Genomic DNA, 22,315 nt, shown 5'->3' with positions numbered 1-22,315 from the left:
GGCGTAGGGCGTCACGTCAAAAACTCGCGTGGTGGGGGACGAACATACAGAGACAGACACAAGGAGGCCCGCGCTGCTGCTACTACTACTAGGGCTTCTTAGGCCGAGCAGGTGCGGGCCTCGGGCACGAATTGCGGCTCGAGGTCGACGAGGTGGCAGCTCTCGACCAGCTTCTGCTGCTGCGGGTCCAGGTCGCTGAAGCCCTCGAGGCACCGCAGCGGGATCTGGCTCGCGGCCTTGTAGCACTCGACGTGGTGCCAGTTGATGCACACGAAGCCGTTGCGGTGCTGGTACACCACGCCCACGCGCAGGCGCCCGGCCTCGATGGTGGCGTCGCACGACTTGCAGCAGGCGTGCGCCTTGCGCGTGGCCTCGATGATGTACGTGCCGTCCTTGGTCCATGGCGAGGCCACGGCGCTCGGGCTCACGGGGCTGCCGATGGGGCTGGCGCTGCGGATCTCCACTTGGGTCATGGTGATACGGTACGGAGGCGGTCGGGCGGTGCGAGCGAGTGAGGCAAATGCGAAGTGAGCCTGCATCGGCTCGAGCCGCGCGCCGCGCTCCATTGCGTGGCCAGCTGGCCGGCCGCCAAAGCATAACAAATACATAAACAAGACTAGCCTCGTCTATGCAAAACGGTCCCGGCCATACTGGGGGCGAGTCAAACAAGACGGCCGCCCTGCGACAACGACCGCGGGCTGACGTCGAGGCTGTCATGTTGGCCGCCGGCTTGCCTTCGCTTGCGCTACGCTGGCCAAGAGTCTCACTGCTTTCTTGCTGCTCGTGGCGGCGCTAAATTTGCTAGGGAGAAACCGCGGGCACTGAATATTTGGCGTCGATCCCGGGCTGTAGGGGCGATATCGCAGTCGATTAGAGTATTTCGCCGCCTGGTGGACCGCGCCGTGATACGAAAGCAGCTGCAATTGCTGGGTGTTTGGGGCTGCTTGTTTCTGCCGCTCTGAGAGCACGAGAGCAGTGCTCTCGTTCCGACGTCGAGCTAGCGATTGCCCACCCGGTCGCCGATCTCGCGGCCAGCACGGGCTCGGTCGCCTATCACCCGCAGATTCCACGCGAGATTCGCCCTCCGCGAGACCAACCAGCAGCACATGTCCCGCCCCAGCTTGTTTGCTCTGATGTCGGAGATGATGGCCAGCTTTCGTTGCCATTGCGGCGGTTTCCGCCTCAGAATTTAGGCAGAATTTCACTACTAGCGGCCGTTACCGTCGCAGATATCATGGCATTTGGGGGTAATACCTGTTGGTTCATAAGTCCAAATACCGGAGCTCATGTCATCACTATTTTCACAGCAGTGAATTCTGAATCAAATGATCTTCTGCATGTCGCCGTCGGCCTAGTATAGCAGACGCCCTGGCAGGATATTCGCACCCACGCGACGGCCGACCACTGCAACGCGTTGCAGCATTTAGCAAACGAGCCGAATCGACAGTTGAGGCGCGCAGGCGCGGTACCCGCTTCAGACAAGGCGAGACTTTGGATTTTGCGAGTGCCCGCGGGCAAGAGCAGTGCTGGCGTCTCGGCGGCTCGAATGAAGGCTGCAGGCAGTGCTCATTCTCTCTGCGTGGGAGCCGCTCTCAGCACTGTGCTGACAGCACATGCACTTATTTCGCTGCTAGCGCGGCGAGATCTGCCGAGTTGGTTCCATGGCGCGGCACCGCTGTTAAAGCTGCCCGCGAACATTACCGTAGCTCCGTGATGTGGCGCTCACAATCCCGCCCGCGCGCCGCGGGTTCAACCTGCCCACGCTGCACGGCAAGCTCTGCTTCGTGGCCTCGCCACTTCTTTCTGCCCGCGATGATTCGGCCTGCGGCTGCACGACGCACATCGCGGCGTCGATCTTATTCACCCTGCCTCGCCGTAGAGGTGGCCGCCTTGAAGGCGCCACCTTCAACGCCAGGAAAGATAAGCAAGCAGCGCGGCATCCGACCGCCTTGCCAGCCGGCCTCGATCACCACCTTGGGTCTCCAGCAACATGATCATGGGCCGGGGCCCTTTTCGTCAGACCTTTTCACCGCCTTGGCTCGGCTCACGCGGCGTTGAAGCGGAAGCGGATGGAAACCCCGGTTTGCTCACAACCTCACGTCCGCTGGGACCCGCTGCCAGTTGGCCGCGGTGCACATTTTGTAAGCAAGCGTTCGGGCTACACCGCCGCCACCTGGGCGGCGACGAACGCTGCGGGTGTCAAGAGCCTTGACTCAAGACTGACGGCTGGAACCGTGCGGTGGGCACATGGCGGCGACCGACTCCGGCTGGTCCAGCTAAAGCCAGATCTAGGTGAGCTCGTGGCGAAACCTCCACGCCGCACACGAAGCAGCCACGTGCGTTCTTGGCGGTGCACCTGCTCCTTTAACAGCACGCCAGCCTCGCATAGTTCGACGTCCAGAAATCTCACCGCACATCGCATACTTGGGCAGGACTTAAATGAGCTCGACGCACTTTCGAGTCGAAGTTCCGAGTCCATAGAGCACGGACTTCTTGCTGCACCCGGAGCTCACTTCGAGGCTGCTGCTTTGACAATGGATAGGCCCCTCCCCCGGTCCGCCGCGCTGCGCTCGCGCAGCTCTGCACAGGTCCCTCGTCGGCCTATCTCTTTAGCCGGCAACACGATCTCCGAGATCATCTCGCTTCGTACGGCGTCACGCAGCCTGCGTGTTTGTTCGCCCTCGTCCTGAGCGCTGCGAGCCCGCCACCGACAACCGCGGCAACCGCAGCAACCTCGGCTCGAGCCCCGTGACCGTCGGCCACTTCAACCACGCCTACCAATGCAGCTGAGATGCCAGCAATCAAGCGCAGACGGTCGCAAACTGAAGCCCGTCCATGGGGTTTCTTTGAACTTTCGGGACAACAATCGCGTTGGGGTGCCGAGCTGCGTCTCGTCTTCCTGTCCAGCGCACGATGTGCGTGGGCCACGCAGTGCGAGCGCCGGGGCCGGCGGCCAGCGGCCAGTTTGTTGCTTGTGCCGCGCTGACGAGGCGCGTCGATGATCTCCTTCGCTTTCACTGAAGGCTGCTGGATTGGGGGCTCAACCACATTTCGGTCCGATGCACTCGATGAAGCTGGCGTGAGATCCTTCTCCGGATGACCTATGCACGAAGCGACAGAACACCAAGCATACCTCTATCATAGATAGAGCTCAGTGGTGCGGCTTCGACCAAAATCGTTCGTGACCTTTTGTCTCCAGGGGTAGGATAGTGAGCCTCCCGCGCGTACGGGTAGGCTCAACTTTGAAAACTAAGTTTGAACGCTACAGAGCTGGAATAGACAAATAAAATAGATGAGGAGAAAGAAGAAAACCTGAAGAGTACTCAGCTTTTTCCTTGGATCGATTCGAGTTACGCATCAGCCCAACACTGCTGTCGGAAGTTGGACAAATCGATAAAAATCACCAAATGTTTTGAGAAAACTAGATTCAACGGAGAAACGGCTTAGTACAGTGGAAAGACGATCACTTAGAGAGCTAGGCACAACTTAGAGATACTTGAAATGAGCAAGGATCACACCAAAAATTGCTAACCAAGTTTTCCTTAAAATACCTCGAAAACGTAGGCAAAGATCGTCAAATCTCGGATTTCGTATCCGCGTAGCGTTTTTGCAATCCATATGTCATTTTGATACAAACTTTCATATTAAACTATCGGAGGCCGCGCGTACGGGTAGGATTGTACCCATGCTACGGTACCCCTACGCTTTCAGCCTGGAGACACAATGAACCTTTTTTTAAGCCTGTGACTTTCTGTAGGTTTTGGAATTGCTTTAGACTTGAAGTTTGTATGCTGAAAACTGTAAACAATCACTTTTGCAACAGTCAAATAAACATTTTTTGCACGCCCAGATATTTTCTGGATTCTGATTGGCTAAAACATTTCCAAGTAAGTACCGTATTTCGCATGTAGACAAATACCGTATAGAAAATGCCATATCTAGCAAAATGTCATATCCGAAAAAGTAAATCAGCCAATCAAATCCAAGTATTCATTTTCTCCATTTTTTATTGTCATATCCGACACAAATTGATGGACAATGAAGTGCGGCAATTTGATTGGACGCAGATATTATGACATCTATCAAGATTGCATTGCGTCCACGTCCAGATGGGCAAGGGTAGACAAAAGCACACGGAAAACGGCGGCAGGAAGCCTAGATCCTACAAACGCTCCGTGCCAACGCACCAGTTTAGGCTGGATGTTGTGGTGTACTTTGAAGACCGCAGTATGGAGGAAACGCTGGGCAAGTTCTACAAGGATCTAGCTGGTGCGCAGCTTCATACAAAGCGTACTAGTGTTTAACTATGGCGCAAGCAGAAGGCAAGGCTCGTAGAACTCAAGGAGCAGCAAGCTAGCGAAGATTCGTCACCGAAGTACAGCCACGACCCTGCCTCGAGATGCAGAGGTGCACTTAGTCAAATGGATTAATGGTTACCGCGCCCAAGGTCTCCCTGTCTCTAATCTGACGCTCCACCGGAAAGCACTCGCTGTTCCCCACGATATTGGCAATGTTATCCGGATCGTTTGCTGCTTCGAGAGGGTGGGCGAAGTCATCCCTGCGCAGACATCATTTGGTACTCCGGGCACGAACGCGACAAGGCCAGATCTAGCCAGAAGACGCAAGCAAGATAGTGATGGAGTTCAACGTAAAGTTGACGCATGGAATGGCTGAGCTCGGAGTCGACGTCGCCTACAACGCAGACCAGACCCCAGTGTTCTTCGTGTACCTACCCAAATCAACGATCACCAAGAAGGGTGTTCGCACTGCTTGCGTCCGCTCTTCGGGGAAGGGAAAGGAACGCCTGACTTCATGCTGCTTGGGGACTTGTTTGGGCGCAAGTATCTGCCGTATCTACCAAGCTATCGTCCGTACCGACCACTCTCGCGGTGAACAACAAGTTGCGTCATGGATTTGGGATACATCCCTAGAGAAACATCAAGCCGCTGCAAACCCAGAACGATATGGTGATCTGCGGTAACGGTATCGGGCGCTGGAACAACCGTTTAGTCATTGAGTTTCTACATTTTCATTTTCCAGCAAAGTGCGACATGGAGACCCCTGACTTCTGCTCCTGGACGAGTCCAGCGAACACTGGACAGGCGACGTTCTATCGTGCGCGAAGGCGCTGAACGTGGAGCTCATGTCCGTCCCTACTGAGTGCACTGGGGTTGGCTGGCCTGCCGATGTTGCGTGGAATCGTCCTCTTAAGGTTCGACTAGGGGAGCGATGGACACGCTATCTCGAGCGCCAGATGGAGAAGCACGATGTGGCAATGGCTGTGACAAAGCCTTTCAAAATGGTGGCGCCAGCGCGTGAAGATGTTGTGGAGTGGGTCGCGGCAGCATGGAGCGAGCTAAGCGCGGACACGATAGCGAATGGCTTCAAAGGAGTGCTGCACGATAGTGAAGAAGATGAAGCCACCAAACGTCAGGTCAACAATGTTGTAGTTCGCTTAGAACAGCTATATTTGCTCAATAAGAGGATGGGTGAAGTCGTGGACGAGCAAGACTACGCCGATAGAGTGGTTGATGACATTGAATATGCTGACGTTTAATTCAAAATCCATGGTTTTAATCCTTACTTCTCTTATCACGTGTCTCTCTGTGTGTGTGTGGTCATGGTTGCAGCGGATACAGGTTATGCTTCGCTGGATTCCGTTCGCGAGCTGAGAGGTTTTCGGGGTAACCCCCCTTCTGAATTCGAATCTGATGTCGGTTTCCCTACAACTTCACATTTTGTCCGGCATAGCGTCGCACTTTTTGTGAACCATATGCCATACACTTAGATATCTTAATATGATTGTGAATATCTGTTTATACAGGAAACGTTTAACCGGGTAATACGGCTGCTGGATATGACAATTTCTATACGGCAGCGCCACTTGAGAAATGGACCCTATCCTGGAGCTAATGAGCGCTCAGAATGACAAACCACCCTCGAATTGTGTGTTGAGAAATGAGATCAAGGTGACATCACCAAGAACATCGGTATCATTATGCCTGTCAACGTTATGCCACATCCGACCGAAACGTTTTTCAAAACCTGTCCAAACTGCCTAAACTGCCTCACAACGTCTCTAAACTTCAACAGGGTTCGGCAGATGTTCATAATCCCTCGTTAAACAGAAATATGCTGACTATCCATTAAGAAAAACCTTCACTCAAATCCACCCAAAGTAAAACATGTATCACCATTAACAAGTTTTACGTGTTTAGGCTAACGCTGATATCGTATTCGCATATCCGTCTTCGCAATAGCGCCTTACAATGATGTCAATGACGAAACCGCCCCCCCCTATCCCTTTCATGTCCTGGAGGTGTCACAACTTCGATCAATCGGAGCCACTGCGCAATAAGGTGTTCGCAAAAGAGAGCGTGACGGGTCGCTCGTGAGTGTCAGAGCAGCGGGTTTTCCGCGGTGTTCAAAGTACATACACGCAGCGTGTGCGCAGCGTGTGCTTCGATGTGATAGCGCGTGTCGGCCAACGTACACGCTCATAGTAGCTGCGATGGGGATTTGTTCGTGCCCAGAATGTTGAATTGAATAGTCTGATGAAGTTTGACGTAAGGATAGATGCTGGTACCCAGATTGATCGCCTAAATTCCGGACACATGCGATAGTGATAATGAGAAATCGGCAATGACTGTAAGAAGCAGATCCCCATTGTGATGCTTAACGCGTCTTGCTAGTATAGTTGTCGTGGATGAATATCAGGACACGAACTATCGAAGGGCTGAGTGCAATACGCTTTGCGGCGAAAGCGTTTCCTGCAGCTGAAAATACGCTCTCAACAGGAACTGAGGTTGCCACGCATTCTAACCACTTTCTGGCGAGCCATGCTAGAATGGAAAATGCATAGATCTCTGCCACCGCCATACCAACGGATCATCTTCTTCCTCGTCGTCGCCGTCGTAAAATACCGCACTGGACGCGAAGTATTCGCTGATCTGTCTTAGTACTCTGAGCGTGAGGCGATGGGATGCTCCGCAGGATTCACTTATGGGCCTAGTGGACCATCTTGCGGCTATCCAGATCGGTCACGCGTAACAAATGCAACACGCTCCGGACCCAGCAGTGACCGCAAACACTCGAATACATGTGGTGAAGATTACGCACCACCGCTACCGCCTGAACGCCGAACACTGGTGGTGGCGTTCCTGCAGGGTACGCTAGCGACGTCGCCGCAAGCAACCCGCCGTCTCCTGTTCCACGACATCACGTCCTTGTGGACAGAGGTGCAAGAACACGTCAAGCGCCTTGGGTTCACGTTGTGGTCGCCCAAGCACCAACGGTCGAGCAACAACTGCCCATGGAGACTGACGACGACTCACCAGCCCCGCCCCAGACGCCTCCCCACGCACCCAGAACCGCTTAAGCGAAACAAAATGTAATGGAGCAGCTGAAGCTGCACGCCACGTACCGACACACGGAGACATGGCGCTGCCTGGACGATCAAGGCCGCACGGTGGCCGCGCACCGAGGCGCAGACAGCGCCTTCATCACGAGGCCGTGCACTATCTCAGACTACGACTATCGCTTTGCGGTGGCAGCACGAATGAACCAGCTGCCCACCTTAGCCGTGCTGAAGCGACCGCGTCGCGGCACCGTGACGCGATATAGGTCGCGAGGCTCCCCCCAGCATACCGAAACCATGGCTAACATCTTGAGCCAGTGCGGTGCGAACAACGCCAGCATCCGAGCGCACCACGACCGCGTGATTGACGGCAACGCCGCACAGCTGCGCGAGGTGGAGCGGACTGGCAGCGTGGAGCTTCGAATTAACCAGACGGTGGACCAGGCGCCCATCTCATCCCTCCGTCCCGACGTCCAATTGGTCGGCTACCATCACCTCACCAGCGCATCGTGTTCAGCGACCTGGTGGCCGCCTTTGATACGGATACGACTGACCATCGTTCAACCGGCCTCGACGTGGCCCACGACGACAAGCTGGTGAAGTCCCCGAGCTATAGTACCGCGGGTGGGAAACGACTTTAACGGCCATCGCCTTTCGGATCCCTAGGATCTGCTCGCAACTCTGCAACTACAAGACCTACGCGGGGGTGCTTCGGTCTCTCCAAGCGTGCAGCCAAGAAACTCGACTGAGCCAGCTCATTTGCGTGCATCCAGGCAAGCGCCAACATTTGGTTTGCCCACGCAGCGGCAACCAACGGGGCGCATCATGACAGGCCGCCCCCCACTGCAGAGTGATGAACTTGGCCTCAGGACCACTAGGGCCGAGCCGCCCTTCCGAAACCCGGCCGTCCTCAAGCGATACAATTCGCAATTTACATCTATAGCCTTCATCTTCTAGCGACATCTCACCGGTAATTGACAACTCCAAAACTACTCCGAAACCGGTGAGAAAGCCACCAGCCGGCTCCAATTTATGTTTTATCTCCCTATCCGGGAGGAAGTGATTTTTTTAAAATTTATAATCTGCACGTGTTGGACGCTTACAACCAATCGTAGTACGAACGTTTGTTCTCGATCTATAATATTAGTGCCAAAGATGAAAAAAAAACACACACCTGAGAGTAACCCAAAAACATTGTCTGCCGATAAAGACGTTATTTCGCTAAGATTTTGTGCCGAAACGCTCGATTTTTTTATTTCTTTAGATTTTGAGATAATTGACGGTGCCATGTGAGTTTTCTACTTACAAACTAAGCTTTGTTATAATGGATACGGTAATGACGACGTACGTAATCCAAGTTGATTACCACTATGGGGAAATCATAGTTTTGTTTAAGTTGATTAATTGTTTAAAAAGATTTGCAGTGCTATACCGAATACTGTATCCTCACTTGACATATTTCTAACGTCAATACTAAACAGCATTAGCGAACCATGCACTATTTGGTTTTACCCGCTACAACTCTGTTCCATCATAAAAGTTATGCTAGTTGTTTAAAAATGAAAGCACAGAACTAGACTTGATCTAAATGTCGGGATGGCGACTGATATCGTCAAATACTGGATGAACAGTGCATTTCTAAACGATACAAGTAGTCATAATGAAATCTAAAGTTGTGGGCTGCATTTGTGAATTTATGGATGCACACCAAATGAAAGAAAACGGTTCAACGGTTCGAATAGTACATTTTCTACGTTAATTAGACTGATTGAGAATGTTTTCTGTTTATAGTTTTCATGCTTTTTTACAGTAATTAGTCTCACTGAGACTAATTATTGTCTAAACCTTTTTAACAAATCAAAATTAGTCTTCACGGGGACTCGTACCCTCGACGCATTCAGAATGAGTACGAAAAGTATCAAATTGTATTTGGTTTTTACATATTATCAAGCTTGGAGTACTTCTCGTCAACAGAATCGCTTTGCAAGTGCGTGCTATGTTTGCTCACGATTTGTTGAAGATGCGGGTAAAGTTGCTTGCCTGATCACACCCCATCAATTTCGAGTGACAAACCACATCGCATCACTGCCTTACGCGCGTGTGGCATACCATTTCGTTTTGTTTGATAGCTGACTGCTTTGACTGCTTCCGCGGCAAGTTGCAGGAAAAAACGTTTTCCCAGGGTTTAGTAGTTTTCCCGACCAAGGCCCATTTTTCCTAATCTGGTTTTACCACTAACCTTCCTAGATCAACACCATCTTGTTTTCGTTCCGTTTGACTTCCCACCCGTCTTTTATCTTGGAGAAAACGACGTATCTGCGGGCTGGCAGCGATCGATCGTGTTCAGAGACAAAATTTTTGATCAGAATGGTCTTCTTTCGACCACGTACGTCTGGACGAATAGCTCGTCTCTCATTCAGATATTCTCGAACAGATTTTGTGTCATCCACCCCTTCTTGTTCGAGCGATAGCATACGCCAGGTGCTTTGTCAGGCACATCATGAATAGGATAACCCCCCTCAGAATTCGTAAATCTCATCATTGGGGGCTTGTTCCGCCGGTAAGCTGGGCCACCATAGCCATGCCTTCACCAGCAGACATGAAATCAGCATATTTAATCTTTTGTCTCCAGGTCAATCGCGTACGGGTAGCATGGGTACAATCTTACCCGTACGCGCAGCTCGCGATAGTTTAATATGAAGATTTGTATTGAAAAGCATACGTAACGGCATGGAAGGGGCCAATTGAAGCAAAGCAAATCCGAGGGGATCACTCGGCTGCAGAAAGGTGGATGTGATAGCACCTCCGCTGAGATCTTGGTCCGCAGATACCAAAATACGCTCGCAGCGGCAAGTTTGAGCACGCCAAACAGTAGTAAGACGATTTGTTTTTGCATATACCACACATTCGCTGCACGCGCTTGCCGCTTCGGCGGCTTGGCGCGTACTGTGCGAGCTCAATAAATGGCTTGAGCACGTGCCGGTGCTGGCAAGTATAACAACAGTTAGTGTAGCTCTCAACCCCCCTTCACCACGGGAACTTACTACTGCTAGATCATCGTCGCTGTCTTCGTGTTGTCCTCTTGCTGGTCTGACCGCCTTGTACACATTGAAGATGAGCTGGATTACAAGGCGAGAGACAAACTCGTTGAAGTCTATCACTGCTGTCCCCATGAAACTGCTCTCAGTTGATTCGTGTCTATATGCTTGGTAGGCATCGACCACAGTCATGCCTATGATGGTACCAAAAAGTCGATGCACCCAGTTCTGTGTGATCCACTCTCTTTCGATAGCCAACGAGCCTTGTCGAAGGTGATCATGTACATCGATCACCGAAAATGGTGAAAAAAGCAACTCCACCATTTGTGGACGGGGGATTCGCTTTTCGTAGCGTAAAGTCTGTGCTGTCCCGTCTTGCATCACAATACGATGACGGATACGTACACTATCACGGCCAGGAAGTGTGGTGCCTCGATTGCATATTAGCATCTTCGCCTTTTTGTCTGCCCAGCACAGAGCATACATGAGTTTGCCACTATCAGACTTACTAGACATGACCTTGAAAGCTCCACGGGTCGGTGCTGTCTCCACCCATTTCGACATAGCTGCCTTAGGATACTGCTTTGTGGCCGTTTTGACGATGCCCATAAAGTGTAGACCCATCAGTGATTCAAACTGTACCAGCGTCGTCACAGAACCGAAAGCGCTGTCAGCCACTACCGTTCTACCAGACCCTTTGTACGCTTCAGCTAGTCGTAGGAAAACAGACGTGCCCTCCCCAAATTGTGCACTGTATGGCTTTAGTCGTTACCGCGCTGAACCTTATACCAACTCAAGCGCAAGCAGCACACCGCTGGCTCCATCAGCGAGTGACTTTAGTTCAGTACCAAGTCCTTCTGGCTTTCGGGAGATTTAGTTTTATGCGGGAGCCCATCATGCGTGTACTTGCCCTCTCTTCCTTTCCACGCGCTCATGCGTCGACGCAGAGCATATTTCCGGGCGACACGTACTGACGGCGTTGTTCATTGAAGCCTGCTATGATGGGCCTTATGAGCTTCCACGGATCATCGGTCATTGAGTTATCTGTGAAGGCAAGTGCTGACGTAATCTGCTGAAAGCGGTGCCTGCTCATATGAAATCGCCCCCCGAAACTCGCGGGCGTACCAATGCAGCCTTCAGCTGGATCAGTTTCCCTATAGACAGTCGTAGGCCCACGTCTTGGCTCCAGTGCCATGGCCAATCGAATGCCAAGCCACCTAAAAAAATCACCCTCATCTAAATCTCGATGGGAGTCGGACATCAAGTTGATCGTTGTGTAGTGCAAGGTATCTCGTACAGTACTCATAGGATACATGAGATAAAAGTACTGTACTGTAGACCGGTCGTCCAGTTGCAAGTGGCGAGGCCACAGAAATGTCGTCGCGCGAGGAGGAATATGGGCACCGGGGTCTATTAGTACTGAGTCACACAATTCCCACTTACGACCATGAACCACTGCTAAATCCTCGCTGCCGAGCTCGCCTAAAGGAGCTGCGTCACCCGTTTCTTCTTCTACGAATATACTGTCGTCGTCACCACTCTCACTGTCACTGGACGAAGAGCAATTGTTGAAACCGTCCCCTGCCGAGCTCAAAAGCCCCAACAATGACCCTGCTGCGCCGGTTGTACCGCTCGATGAGTCCAAATTATTGTTTGTAGGAACTATCTGCGCGCAGATAGATCGAGCCCCAACAATACCGATGCCCCCTTGTGCCCATTCCACCTCGTACGTGAACTGGCGGGTCTCACGGAGGACACAAGCACCACTCCTAGCTTGCCAGCGTGCCGCTTACTTTTCCCACATACTCGATCTCCCGCCTTGAGTTTAGACATGTTCCCTTGGTCAAACCGAGTGCGAAAAAAAATGACAGCACAATATCGATCTCTGCTAGAAGGTCGTTGGTTTCATTTTAAGCGTGCGTTGCTAGGTGAGCCAAACTTTATTTTAAAGTTGAGCCTACCCGTACGCGCGCGAGACTCGTTATCCTACCCCTGGAGACAAATGGTTAACAGTCTCATCACCGAAACTGCCAAGTGTATTGTCATTGTCGAAGTCGACGACAAAATGGATTCCGATATGGTCCTACAAGTGTTTGTACTTGGTCGACACTTCGAGAACCACTAGCACCAGAAACCACTGCTATGGAAGCAAACGTGTAATGTGTGACTCGGACCCAATCACATTGATTTGTCAAGTTGCACACTTGACCACTCACACTAATTATTAAGTTGCATTGGGAGACTATATCCGAACTTCAAATTTTGCTTTAGCAATTAATAGTCTATCTTAAACTAACTTCGCATTCAGATTATTTTCGCACATAGACTAAGTACCGTAGACAGAGTCTTTTATCCTTAAAAAAACTATAAAAATGATTTATTACCACATTTTGCCGAGTTTCACGCTTTCATTCGGGAACGGAGTAGTACGATGTTGTTGTTGTTAAGCCGGCTTAAGCACGTGGAACCAACAAGCACAAAACCAATGCCAATGTGTGACCGTCCAAATGGAGTCATATCGCACCGCAACCACACATATGCAAGCTGTTGGCAAGCAATCTTCTGGGGCCTCACCTTGACGGGTGGTCGTTTACCGGAGGTTTGCTCCGTCACTTGAGCTGTCAGGACCGGAAATCTCGAACGTCTCCAAAGTCCACCAGATCTTCTCGCGCTGACCCGGGACCATCCACATCATCCAGCTTGTCCGCGAGGTTCTGCGTCACAAAACGCGCGTCTTCGCCATGCTCACCCACAAAGCTACAAAACTTCGCGACAGCGAACGTTCCCACTGCGTCCCGCGGACATCACAACACCTTCCTGAATCTCGAGAGTCACCCCCGCGGGCGCAAGAGCTTTCTTCTCCTGGTAGTCATCGAAGCCTTCGTTCATGTCTTCGTCCTTGGCGTCGGACCCCGTCATCGACTCGTCAAAGCTGACAGTGCGCTCAGCAATCGGGTCAAGCTGCGACGTGATAAGTGCCGCTGCAGAGTCGTCGCCACGCGTTCCGCCGGAGTGCGTCGGAGTTGTTGGTACCGCCGATTGAATTCCTTTCGGCACTCTTGTTTTTTGTTTCTTGTTTTCGTGCTTCTTGTTGCATTTTCTCAGTTGTTGCTCGTGGAATTGATAGTACTGCCGTAGCAAGAAACACGGAAGGTCATACCGATCCTGGGTCGCGGCACTAGTTGTGGTGTAGGAACGCACACTAATTTATATAATTGCACACTTCTCCACCAACCAAGTCGCGAAGACTCGATGGGCTTGTTGGGGCTAGAACCCGAAGGTCCATGAACCCCCCTCGCACCGCGTTGATGTTTCCGTTGGGTACCGTGTTCCCGCCGGTCGACCGACAGCAACCCAGCATCACCGCCACTACAATCTCATGACGCTGTCTGGGGTGAACACACGCTACAATAGTAAATGCCCACCGACAGACATAAGCCTTCCCACCAAGCTTACCTTGAGCCGCAGGACGCCACTGGTTTCGTCCTTAAGTGGTAGAGAAGAAAATCTGCTCTGATGGTGTTGCCGAAAAGGTCACCCTGATTTCACTTAAGTTTCCTATCATCCTATACAAATATCAAGTGTAAATGCGTCTGTTTTGGAGCTGCCGGCAACACATTTAACACGTTAGAAGGGTCTCAGTCGTTTCCGAGGGCTCCTGATAATTCGGAGATGTTGCGGACGGCTTAAATCAGCGATCGAAAGGTCCACGACGATTCGGGAGAATCAAAAGTACGGATATCGCGGATAAGTTCGCGTTCGAACTTAGTGTGCGGTCACACTGCGGTGGGATGTCAAGGCGTCATCGTCACCGACGAATCCTGACCAATCCGAACGTGGAATGGTAGGCTGTATTCGTTTCGTTATTCGCGTGACACATCAACCCTGCTACAACACATGAAAAAATAGCGATACTTCAGCATCGTCGAAGACGGCAGGCACAATGGGATACCTGGACTCGCAGAATGTGTCGACCGCTGATAAAAAGCGTGTCGCTACACGCAAGTGCTGTACCGACATGTCCCCATTCAGTATTGACTCTGGAGTTGGATTTCTAGAGTTCACCGCACTTACGTTTTAAAATAGATTCCGCTCTCAGCGAGTCTACCATGTAAACAACTTTTCCTGTTTCTAGCACGGTCCGAAATCATGTTCAAGATAATCCTGAATTAATTCGGAAGGCCCTATACGGCACATGCTCGTCCGGTCATGTAGAAGTACTTCCCGTCAACGCGCACAACGCCATACATCTCGTCAAAAAGACGAGAAGTTATGAGTACGCAGCCGAGGAAGTGGGGGCAAACTGCACGCTGCGGCTGCAAACCGCATGGCGGGTCGCTGGTGAGCGGTACGACTTACAGACACTCCAACGCTGTACTATGATCGATGTTGGGCCAGTCACCGCAGCCTTTCATGCGCGAAGTGGAGGTGTAGGTGCGCTGGCCATGGTGTTCTCGTCGGCGCGGTGCCAGATACGACGCGCGGTGATCACCGTGAAGGGGAACTTGGAGGCGACCTCCACACAGGCTCTCAGCTTGGGGACGCCAGTGTCAGCACGGCGGCGACGACGTGTGCGCTCGTCGTTGAACATGTTTTTTTTCATTTGGCATGGGAGTGGGTTTGGGGCTCATTGCTGGGGTTGAATGGGTACTTGGGACGATATAAAAAGCTGAATGATAGAGTTTAGGCCGTGGAGTGAGATGGGGATGGGCGACATCTTACGTCAGTTTGGCTGTCATTACTTCTCATTTTGCTGCAGCCGCTGTAGCATTTGGTGCTATCGAGCTGGCAGCACACCAATCAAAAGAGCGCTGAGTGTGTATTCGATTTCTAGCAATGGAATCCAAATTTGCTTACTTTTTTTTATGAATTACGAGTCGGTAGAAGCGACCCTTATCTCCGTCCATCATCACGAACTTGGGCGCCAGACATAAGTCAACGGTTCCACTCATCACGCAATCCAGCTGTCTTAAGCACCAAACAAAATCGCCGATACGAAATGCTGAAATAGGTGGCAGAAAAAAGTGCCCACACCTGTCCGACATGCTGACACCGCTGACAAGAAATTGCTGCTTGTTGGCGTTGAAGGTTGGGCTAATGTGCAGCATGGATGTCTGTCTGGCGATGCGCCGAACACCGACATAAACTTCCAGAAGTTTGTATGGTGTGATACCTGCTCGGAATGGGTTGCCTTTATTGCCGTCGCGAAGGTTTGACACCAGTCCATTCTTGCATTCGTGCGTATCGCACAGCACCAAACTATCCACTGGAAAGTAAGTTGATATCCCAATCGTGTCGTACATCCGCTGTCACAGTTGTGGGTATGACTAGCGTTGTTCCACGCTTTCACGTAATTATGTACTTGCTCCAACTCTGATTCCGGCCCACGCATTTGGCCCTTGTGAGTCATCGCGGTGATGACACTGAAAAGATCATAAGGTCTCACGTCTGGCAGTTGTATTAGTTGGTCTTGCACAAATGTTTTCATCTCCATCGCGAGTTTTGGCTTGGTGGGTGATGCGGCGTTGCCTAAATATTGGTAGCACTCCTGTCAATATACAATGCTTATGTTGAATGCTCCGCAGCTATCGATCTTGTACCGACAGATGCACTTACGGTCCTCAACGTTGGAGTGACATTGTTGGGTTCGACCCTCCGTATTGATTGAGTGCATCTTGTGCCGAGCCATCGCCAGCGTGATCTGCTCCGTGATTATATGCTCAATGGTGCAAGGAACACGGCCGTTTTTCACTCGGGTATAGCCTGGCAGTGTAGGAATAAACGAAGTCGAGCTTCATGCCCAATTGCGGCGTAAAGTAGATTGTACAGTGTCCGTTTAAACATATATTACTTTTGTTGTAATGACGAATTAGTGACCACTCATTTTTAGTTTGCGGCTTACCCAGTCGTATTGGAACTGAACAGCTGTTTGTGATATGTTCCCAATGATTGATGGTGATACCTAGGCTTGACGGTGTGGCCGTAAACTTGCATAAAGTGGACACTCCACAACGTTGTGAATATAATTAGCACAATTCCCAAAACTGACAAAACAGTCTCTAATAGTTTCCGATACTTCTCTGTTTCATTTGAATATGACCACTTGGGGGATTATGTGCGCCACCATTTCAATACTACTGGTCAAACATGACTAGGGTTAGGTGCGGCGAGTCAACTAATTCGTTAACTCGTGGATGTTATGGTCCAGCAGTTCAGTTCAGTGTTTCCCATATAGTGATACCCCGCAAGACAAAAGCCCACGATATCTAGTCGGCCACGCGTGTCAAAGTGCTGATGTTCCTCGTGCAGTCAAGCAGCAGTGGCCGCCTGCTGAATTGCGCGAAGAGCGCTGCCGCGGTCAGGTTCGGCGTCTCCCTATCTTCGGTGAAGAGGGTCTGGATCCAACGTGAGGACATCGGCAAGCTCCTCACTCCGCCAAGAGCACACGCGGCTCCCCGACAGCGCAACATCTCACCGGAAGAAATTGCACAGCGCGTGCAGGTGGTCCCCCTGTGTCAGCGTCAGACACTTCGGTTGCTGGCGGCTGCGACAGGGGACCCCTCACGCCGCTGTGGCGTCACCTGAAGGACGGCTTGCTAAAACTGATCATCAACCGCGTTAAGTCAACGTTGTCCGAAGACCACCGCTATCGACGCCTCTTCTTCTGTCTCAGTCACATACAGAGGCCTATAGGTAATTTCTAATATGTTTTTTTTATTTATTGACATCTATTTTATTAAGGTGGATTTTTTTTGTATGCAGCACATGTATGATATTGTACACATTGACAAAAAATGGTTCAAACTTTATAAGGCCTCTATCAAGTTCTACATTTCTCCCAATGAATCTCTCCCTTACCGGTCTTCGCTTAATAAGCGATACATCGGAAAGATGATGTTTTGGCGGCCGTCGCACGACCTCGGTACAATTACGGCAAAAAAGAAGCATTTGATAGTAAAATTGGAATATGGCCAATTATTGAGAGGCACGAAGCAAAATACAAAACAAATATGAGAAATAAGGGGGACCTGGTGACCAAGAACGTCAAGATGTTAAATGAAAAGTTTTTCCAACAATATGGAAAATGGTCAGGTAAGCTACCTATTATTATTTGTTTCTAGAGTATTGAACTGACACACTTTATCTTTTACTAGGACGCATGGCACGCGTTATCCAGATCCAGCAGGATAACGCGGGCCTAAATGTGTCTCCATATCGCGACGATATTGTTCAAGCGAGTGAACTAGATGGCTGGCGCATTGAAATGACGTACCAGCCACCTAGATGATCCGATATGAACGTATTTGATTTGGGAATTTTTAATGCGCTGCAAGCAATTCAATACCGCAAGGACACGAAGAACTTGGGCGCATTGATTGACGCGATCAACGATGCGTTCGGCAAGATTTCGCCCAGCATTATCGACAAAAGTTTCGTCACATTGCCAAAGGTAGTGATTGAGCAGGGCGGAGAAAACGACTACAAGCTACCCCACGCGCGCAAACATTACTACAGCGGGTCAGCTAGCCCAGTTGCTATACCAATTAGTACTGAACTAGCCGAGAATGGCTACAGGTTGCTCGCTAAGATCAACCAAAAATAAAAAAAAATTAATTCGACATTTCTCTGGTCTTATAAATTACATCTTATACTTAGTCTCCCCCTCATTGGTCCACTTATGATAGAAACACTTAGTTTCTTCTGAAGGCTCTTGTGCCTTCAAATCAACGGTTTTGTCTAAGTCGTTGGCAGTTCCGATATAGCATAAGCAATAGAAGATGAGCGTGACTCTCCGGTCTAATAGCGCTAAAACTTGACTGGGTTGCAAAAACAAAAAAACACTTACGTCCAGGCAAGCCCGCACTCTCGCCTGCATATGGACTTGCACGGAAATGAATAGGAGCAGCAAAACTTCCACCAGACGCGCGGGAGCGTTAACTTTCCGAGGCTATTTCATTTTTATCAAACGCTAACTAGTTGGAGAGATATGGCCCACGAAGCGATTAGGTCATATTCAAGTGAAACAGAAAAGTAGTACATTGCATATAAGTTGAGGAGCATTAATCTGCCGCCCGCAATAGATCTACTCCACTTTAATGGTAATCCTCTAATAAAAAACAATAGAAAATTGACCAATGATCAACGGTCAATTAAAGTGGAATTGCCGCCGGGTCTAGATTTGGTGGCTGGCTGCCGAGCGGGCAGAAGAAGATTGGCGCCGCCAGACTCAAGGAGACCACTGAAGATAGAGCTTATACAGGCAATTATGGTTGTTTTCTTTACTCGCCTCGCCGCCGTCTCTGCCTCGAAGCGTTTCTGCAGCTCTCTGGCCTGCGGAACAGTGTTCGACACCAGATTTTCGGCAGTAAGCAGAACAGTGCGGAATGCATCCACCGACACAAAGGCTTCCACAGCACGTTGGCTGCCTTCCTGATATTTCATCAGTTCGCACCAGCAGCAGCATTCGTCGCCACCCCACTGTCGGCAGCAGCAGGACACTCACTTTCAACAGCAGCCGCCGCCACAGCACACCCACTGCTGTAATCTGTCCATAATCAGGGCATTTCGACACCGTTCACTCAGCGCCAGCAACAGCGAAATGTCTCCGAAGGTTTGGCTTCGCAGCTTCAGGTGCTGTAGCACGATTTAAGCACATAATATTGCCAAAGTAGCCGCAAGGATCTGCACAAAACTACAAAATGCACATGTCTCGTCTACCTGCGGAAGAACACCAGTGGGGAAATGGTGCGCCCCTCTGCAACCACTGTCCAGCAATAGTATCAGCGCTCACCCCGATCCAGCCTTCGCGGATCAAGCGACGTGTTCTCTGGAGCAGCCTGGTGCATCTCTCTATCGTGGATACGATGAACCGGAGACACCTCTCATCCCTCCGAACATGTCCCAAATGCAGAAACAACACCGCAAGCAAATGTAGGGCTTTATTCGGCTAGTTCGCGATGGCCGTTTTGCAGACACTTCAAATACCGGTACTAACGATAACAACTGACATTTGGTCTAGCAGGATAGGCAGTTACGTAGCTCTAACGCCGCTCTACGCTACTTCAGATATTCGATTTCGCAGTTGGATGCTGGAGTTCGTCTCGTTTCCAGGACGCCACAGCCGCCAAGCAATTGCAAATGGGCTCGCATCGCTTTACGACGCCTAGGAGGCTAGACCGTCGATTGTGTGTCAAACTGGTACGGGATGGTGCATCTAATGTTGCAAGTACAGCGGGACTGCTCTCCGTAGATCACATGTCCTGGGTACCCCTTCCCCTTCACCTTGTTCACGGCGTAGCGTTGGTAAAGCAGAGACCTAAAAACAGAGGATGCGCAGCTTGGTCCCGTCAGGACGATCGAGTAACTCAATTGCACAAAATCTAAATGCTGGTGTTTCTGTAGAGAGCGTAAGTATGGTGTATGTGACTGAGAATGCGGAGGGCGATAACGACGAAGCGTTTTTGCCGTTAGGTGCAGCCGAGTTGAACAGACCCGTGGCCTTGATAGATTGTAGCGTGATCTAGGAAAGTCAGGCATCTTAAACGAATTAGTCTGGCACTACTGACGCGGAAGCTGAAATGTGGCTACAAGGACGTGCTTGGGACGACCTGGTTCCGGTTTTTCGGATTTGGTTGATTTTGAAAGAATCACTGATACTCAATAGACTGTACAATTTCATCCAGACGTTTGTAGTATTGCCACCTACGTTCATAAATCGGCCAAAACTAAACGATGGCAGGAGAAAACACAAATCGAATGCTTAGGGGTCTGGCCATTGAGAGTCACGATTGACGGCCCACTGCGGTGGGATAGTACTAAGGAGACGCTGGTTTGCATGGTCGAGCTGAAAGAAGTCTTACCTATATTCGCTTCTTGCGCCGATACCCAGGAGGGGAAGACCGATTTTAAGGACATGAAACTTACGCGTCCAGTCCCAGCGGATTGGTTGGTAATCAACTCCATGACTGTCCGCCTAGATCCATTTGCAGCGATAACGGAAGAGCTTAGTGGTTCGAAGTACTCAACACAATCAGTTACTCTACCGTGCTTACGGTACAATAAAGATTGGCTAAGGAAGGAATACTTGTTAGATGAAGTCACAACACTGGATGGGCAGCAGGGCTACACCAATGACACGTTGGACCTCATCCAGTTGGTTCAGAAAGCTCTATTGAATCTGTTTGAAAAATGGTTTGAGAAGTTAACGCCGGAAATGGTGTGGGTTTCTTTACTGGAACATCGTTTAACGGGATGGACGCGCTTGCCGGAGAAGAACGAACGCAATCTAAACAGCTATTATTTGGTGCAGAAATCGAAATGGCAATCGAATCATATTCCGCTTACATTCCAGTTCTTGTGCACACTACAGGTCGCCAATTGTAGTACTGTAAAGAAGGCTACATTGAACATCCACGCAAAGGCTTTCGGAAACGGGCTGTGAGCGGAGCAGCCCAAGCCCACCGCTCGAGGTAGGCGCGTAGAAAAAAGCAGTCGAGGGAGCTTAGGGAAGCGATCAGGTGTCGAAAACCGCGATACAGCCACGTTCAAGTGCTGCACGGCGCACCCGAACGTGGCGGAAAGCGTACTCCAGCTTGGAGTAGATGTATACCTCGGTCGCTTTCACCACCTTGGAGGGGCGCAACCCCGAGCCGAGCAGCGCTGTCACCTCGCCTCGAAGTTACTTCAGTTTGGAGTCGAGCTGAAAGTCGATGACGGCGTGGTCGAACCCGTCGCCTACACCCAGGTAGCGGTACGCGTCCGTCAACGAGAGGGTGGGGGCGCGTTCACCGTGCAACATCAGCTTGGGCGGGTCCTCCTGGCGGCGCGGTAGCTTATATGTGTGCCGGACGTGGCACACTTCGACGCGTTGGGTGCCATGATCGACCCCTGGAGGGACTTCACCAGGACCTGATTGGCGATCTCGATTCCCGCCATGGTGGTGCTGAGCGACTTGATGTCGTCAGCGAACACGGCCGCTCGGACGATCACATCTTCCGCGAATTGCACTCCAGCGGAGGGGAGCTCATGGAGCCGGCGCACCAGCGGCGCGACACCAACCAGAAACAGAAAAAGAGCTGAGGGGACCGACCTGGAAGACTCCGAGGCGGGGTTGGATCGGCGGTGTGGCATTCGTCGCCGTGTTGACCACCGTGTAGTGTGAGTCTTCGAATATGGTGCGGCAGCAGGCAACGAACGCCGGTTCTACGCCGATATCCGCCATCGTGCGTCAGATCGATTTCGGGCGGGATGGACCCGAATGCAGTTTTTAAATTCTAACACACAATACTCAGCGCTCTGCCGGGGCGCCGTGCATCGCCGAGCGCCATGGCTGACAGAAGGTCGTGTTCGTTGCAGCTTTTCACCCCACGGAACCCTTGCTGGGCAGGCGTCAGTCTGTTGCTGACCTCCAGCCACGTGGAGAGGAGGCGGGTGAGAATGCTGGCTACAGCTTGTACAGCGAGGGACGGAGATACAACGGGCGCCAGTTGGGCGACCCTGAGCGCGAGACTTTCTTGTGGACCAGCTTGTCTGCGCCAACCTGGCAGCCGGCGATGCGTCCAACAATATGTGTAAGCTGTGTAGTAGCAGTAGCAGCTCGATTTTGAAGCGGTGAAGGACGTCTTTTCTGAGGACATCATGGCCAGGGGCCGACTGTCAGCGAACGCTGAGCAGTTGGTCCTCCACGTTCTCCAGGGAAGTGTCCTCACGAAATACATTAGTCACCTCCGTCGGCGGGGGAATGTTACCGAGTAGGTCTCGGAACGGCGCTCCGCTCGAGGCTTCAAAGTCAAGTTCCACGGGTGGGGTGTGGAGGACCTCGAAGTAGCCCTGTCCGTCGTCTGCCAGAAGGGGGCAAGTAGGGTCAGCCGAAGTGCTCTGTTCGGCGGTGGGTGGGGTGGGGTGGGGTGGGGGGGGATAG

At 51.2% G+C, this 22,315-nt stretch overlaps 3 protein-coding genes across 3 annotated transcripts; 2 read left to right on the top strand and 1 right to left on the bottom strand.

The window, feature by feature from the left end:
* Nucleotides 1-98: 98 nt before the first annotated feature.
* On the bottom strand, nt 99-566 carry IUM83_14545 (uncharacterized protein; the record flags this gene model as incomplete). The annotated part of the gene is made up of 1 exon (XM_067939299.1): nt 99-566. The coding sequence occupies one exon, from the start codon at nt 564-566 to the stop codon at nt 99-101; it is 468 nt and encodes a 155-aa protein (XP_067793473.1).
* Nucleotides 567-5,254: 4,688 nt separating this feature from the next.
* On the top strand, nt 5,255-5,557 carry IUM83_14544 (uncharacterized protein; the record flags this gene model as incomplete). Its single annotated transcript, XM_067939298.1, has 1 exon — nt 5,255-5,557. One exon carries the CDS (start codon nt 5,255-5,257, stop codon nt 5,555-5,557), a length of 303 nt encoding a protein of 100 aa, XP_067793472.1.
* Nucleotides 5,558-7,393: 1,836 nt separating this feature from the next.
* On the top strand, nt 7,394-21,474 carry IUM83_14543 (reverse transcriptase; the record flags this gene model as incomplete). The annotated part of the gene is made up of 2 exons (XM_067939297.1): nt 7,394-7,866; nt 21,360-21,474. The coding sequence occupies 2 exons, from the start codon at nt 7,394-7,396 to the stop codon at nt 21,472-21,474; spliced, it is 588 nt and encodes a 195-aa protein (XP_067793502.1).
* Between the last annotated feature and the right edge of the window lie 841 nt (nt 21,475-22,315).

The sequence above is a fragment of the Phytophthora cinnamomi genome (genome assembly GCF_018691715.1).
Source record: "Phytophthora cinnamomi strain GKB4 chromosome Unknown Contig28, whole genome shotgun sequence".
Taxonomy (NCBI): Eukaryota; Oomycota; class Peronosporomycetes; order Peronosporales; family Peronosporaceae; genus Phytophthora; species Phytophthora cinnamomi.
The sequence above is the reverse complement of the archived record's forward strand: the minus strand, read 5'-3'. Positions and strand labels throughout refer to the sequence as shown.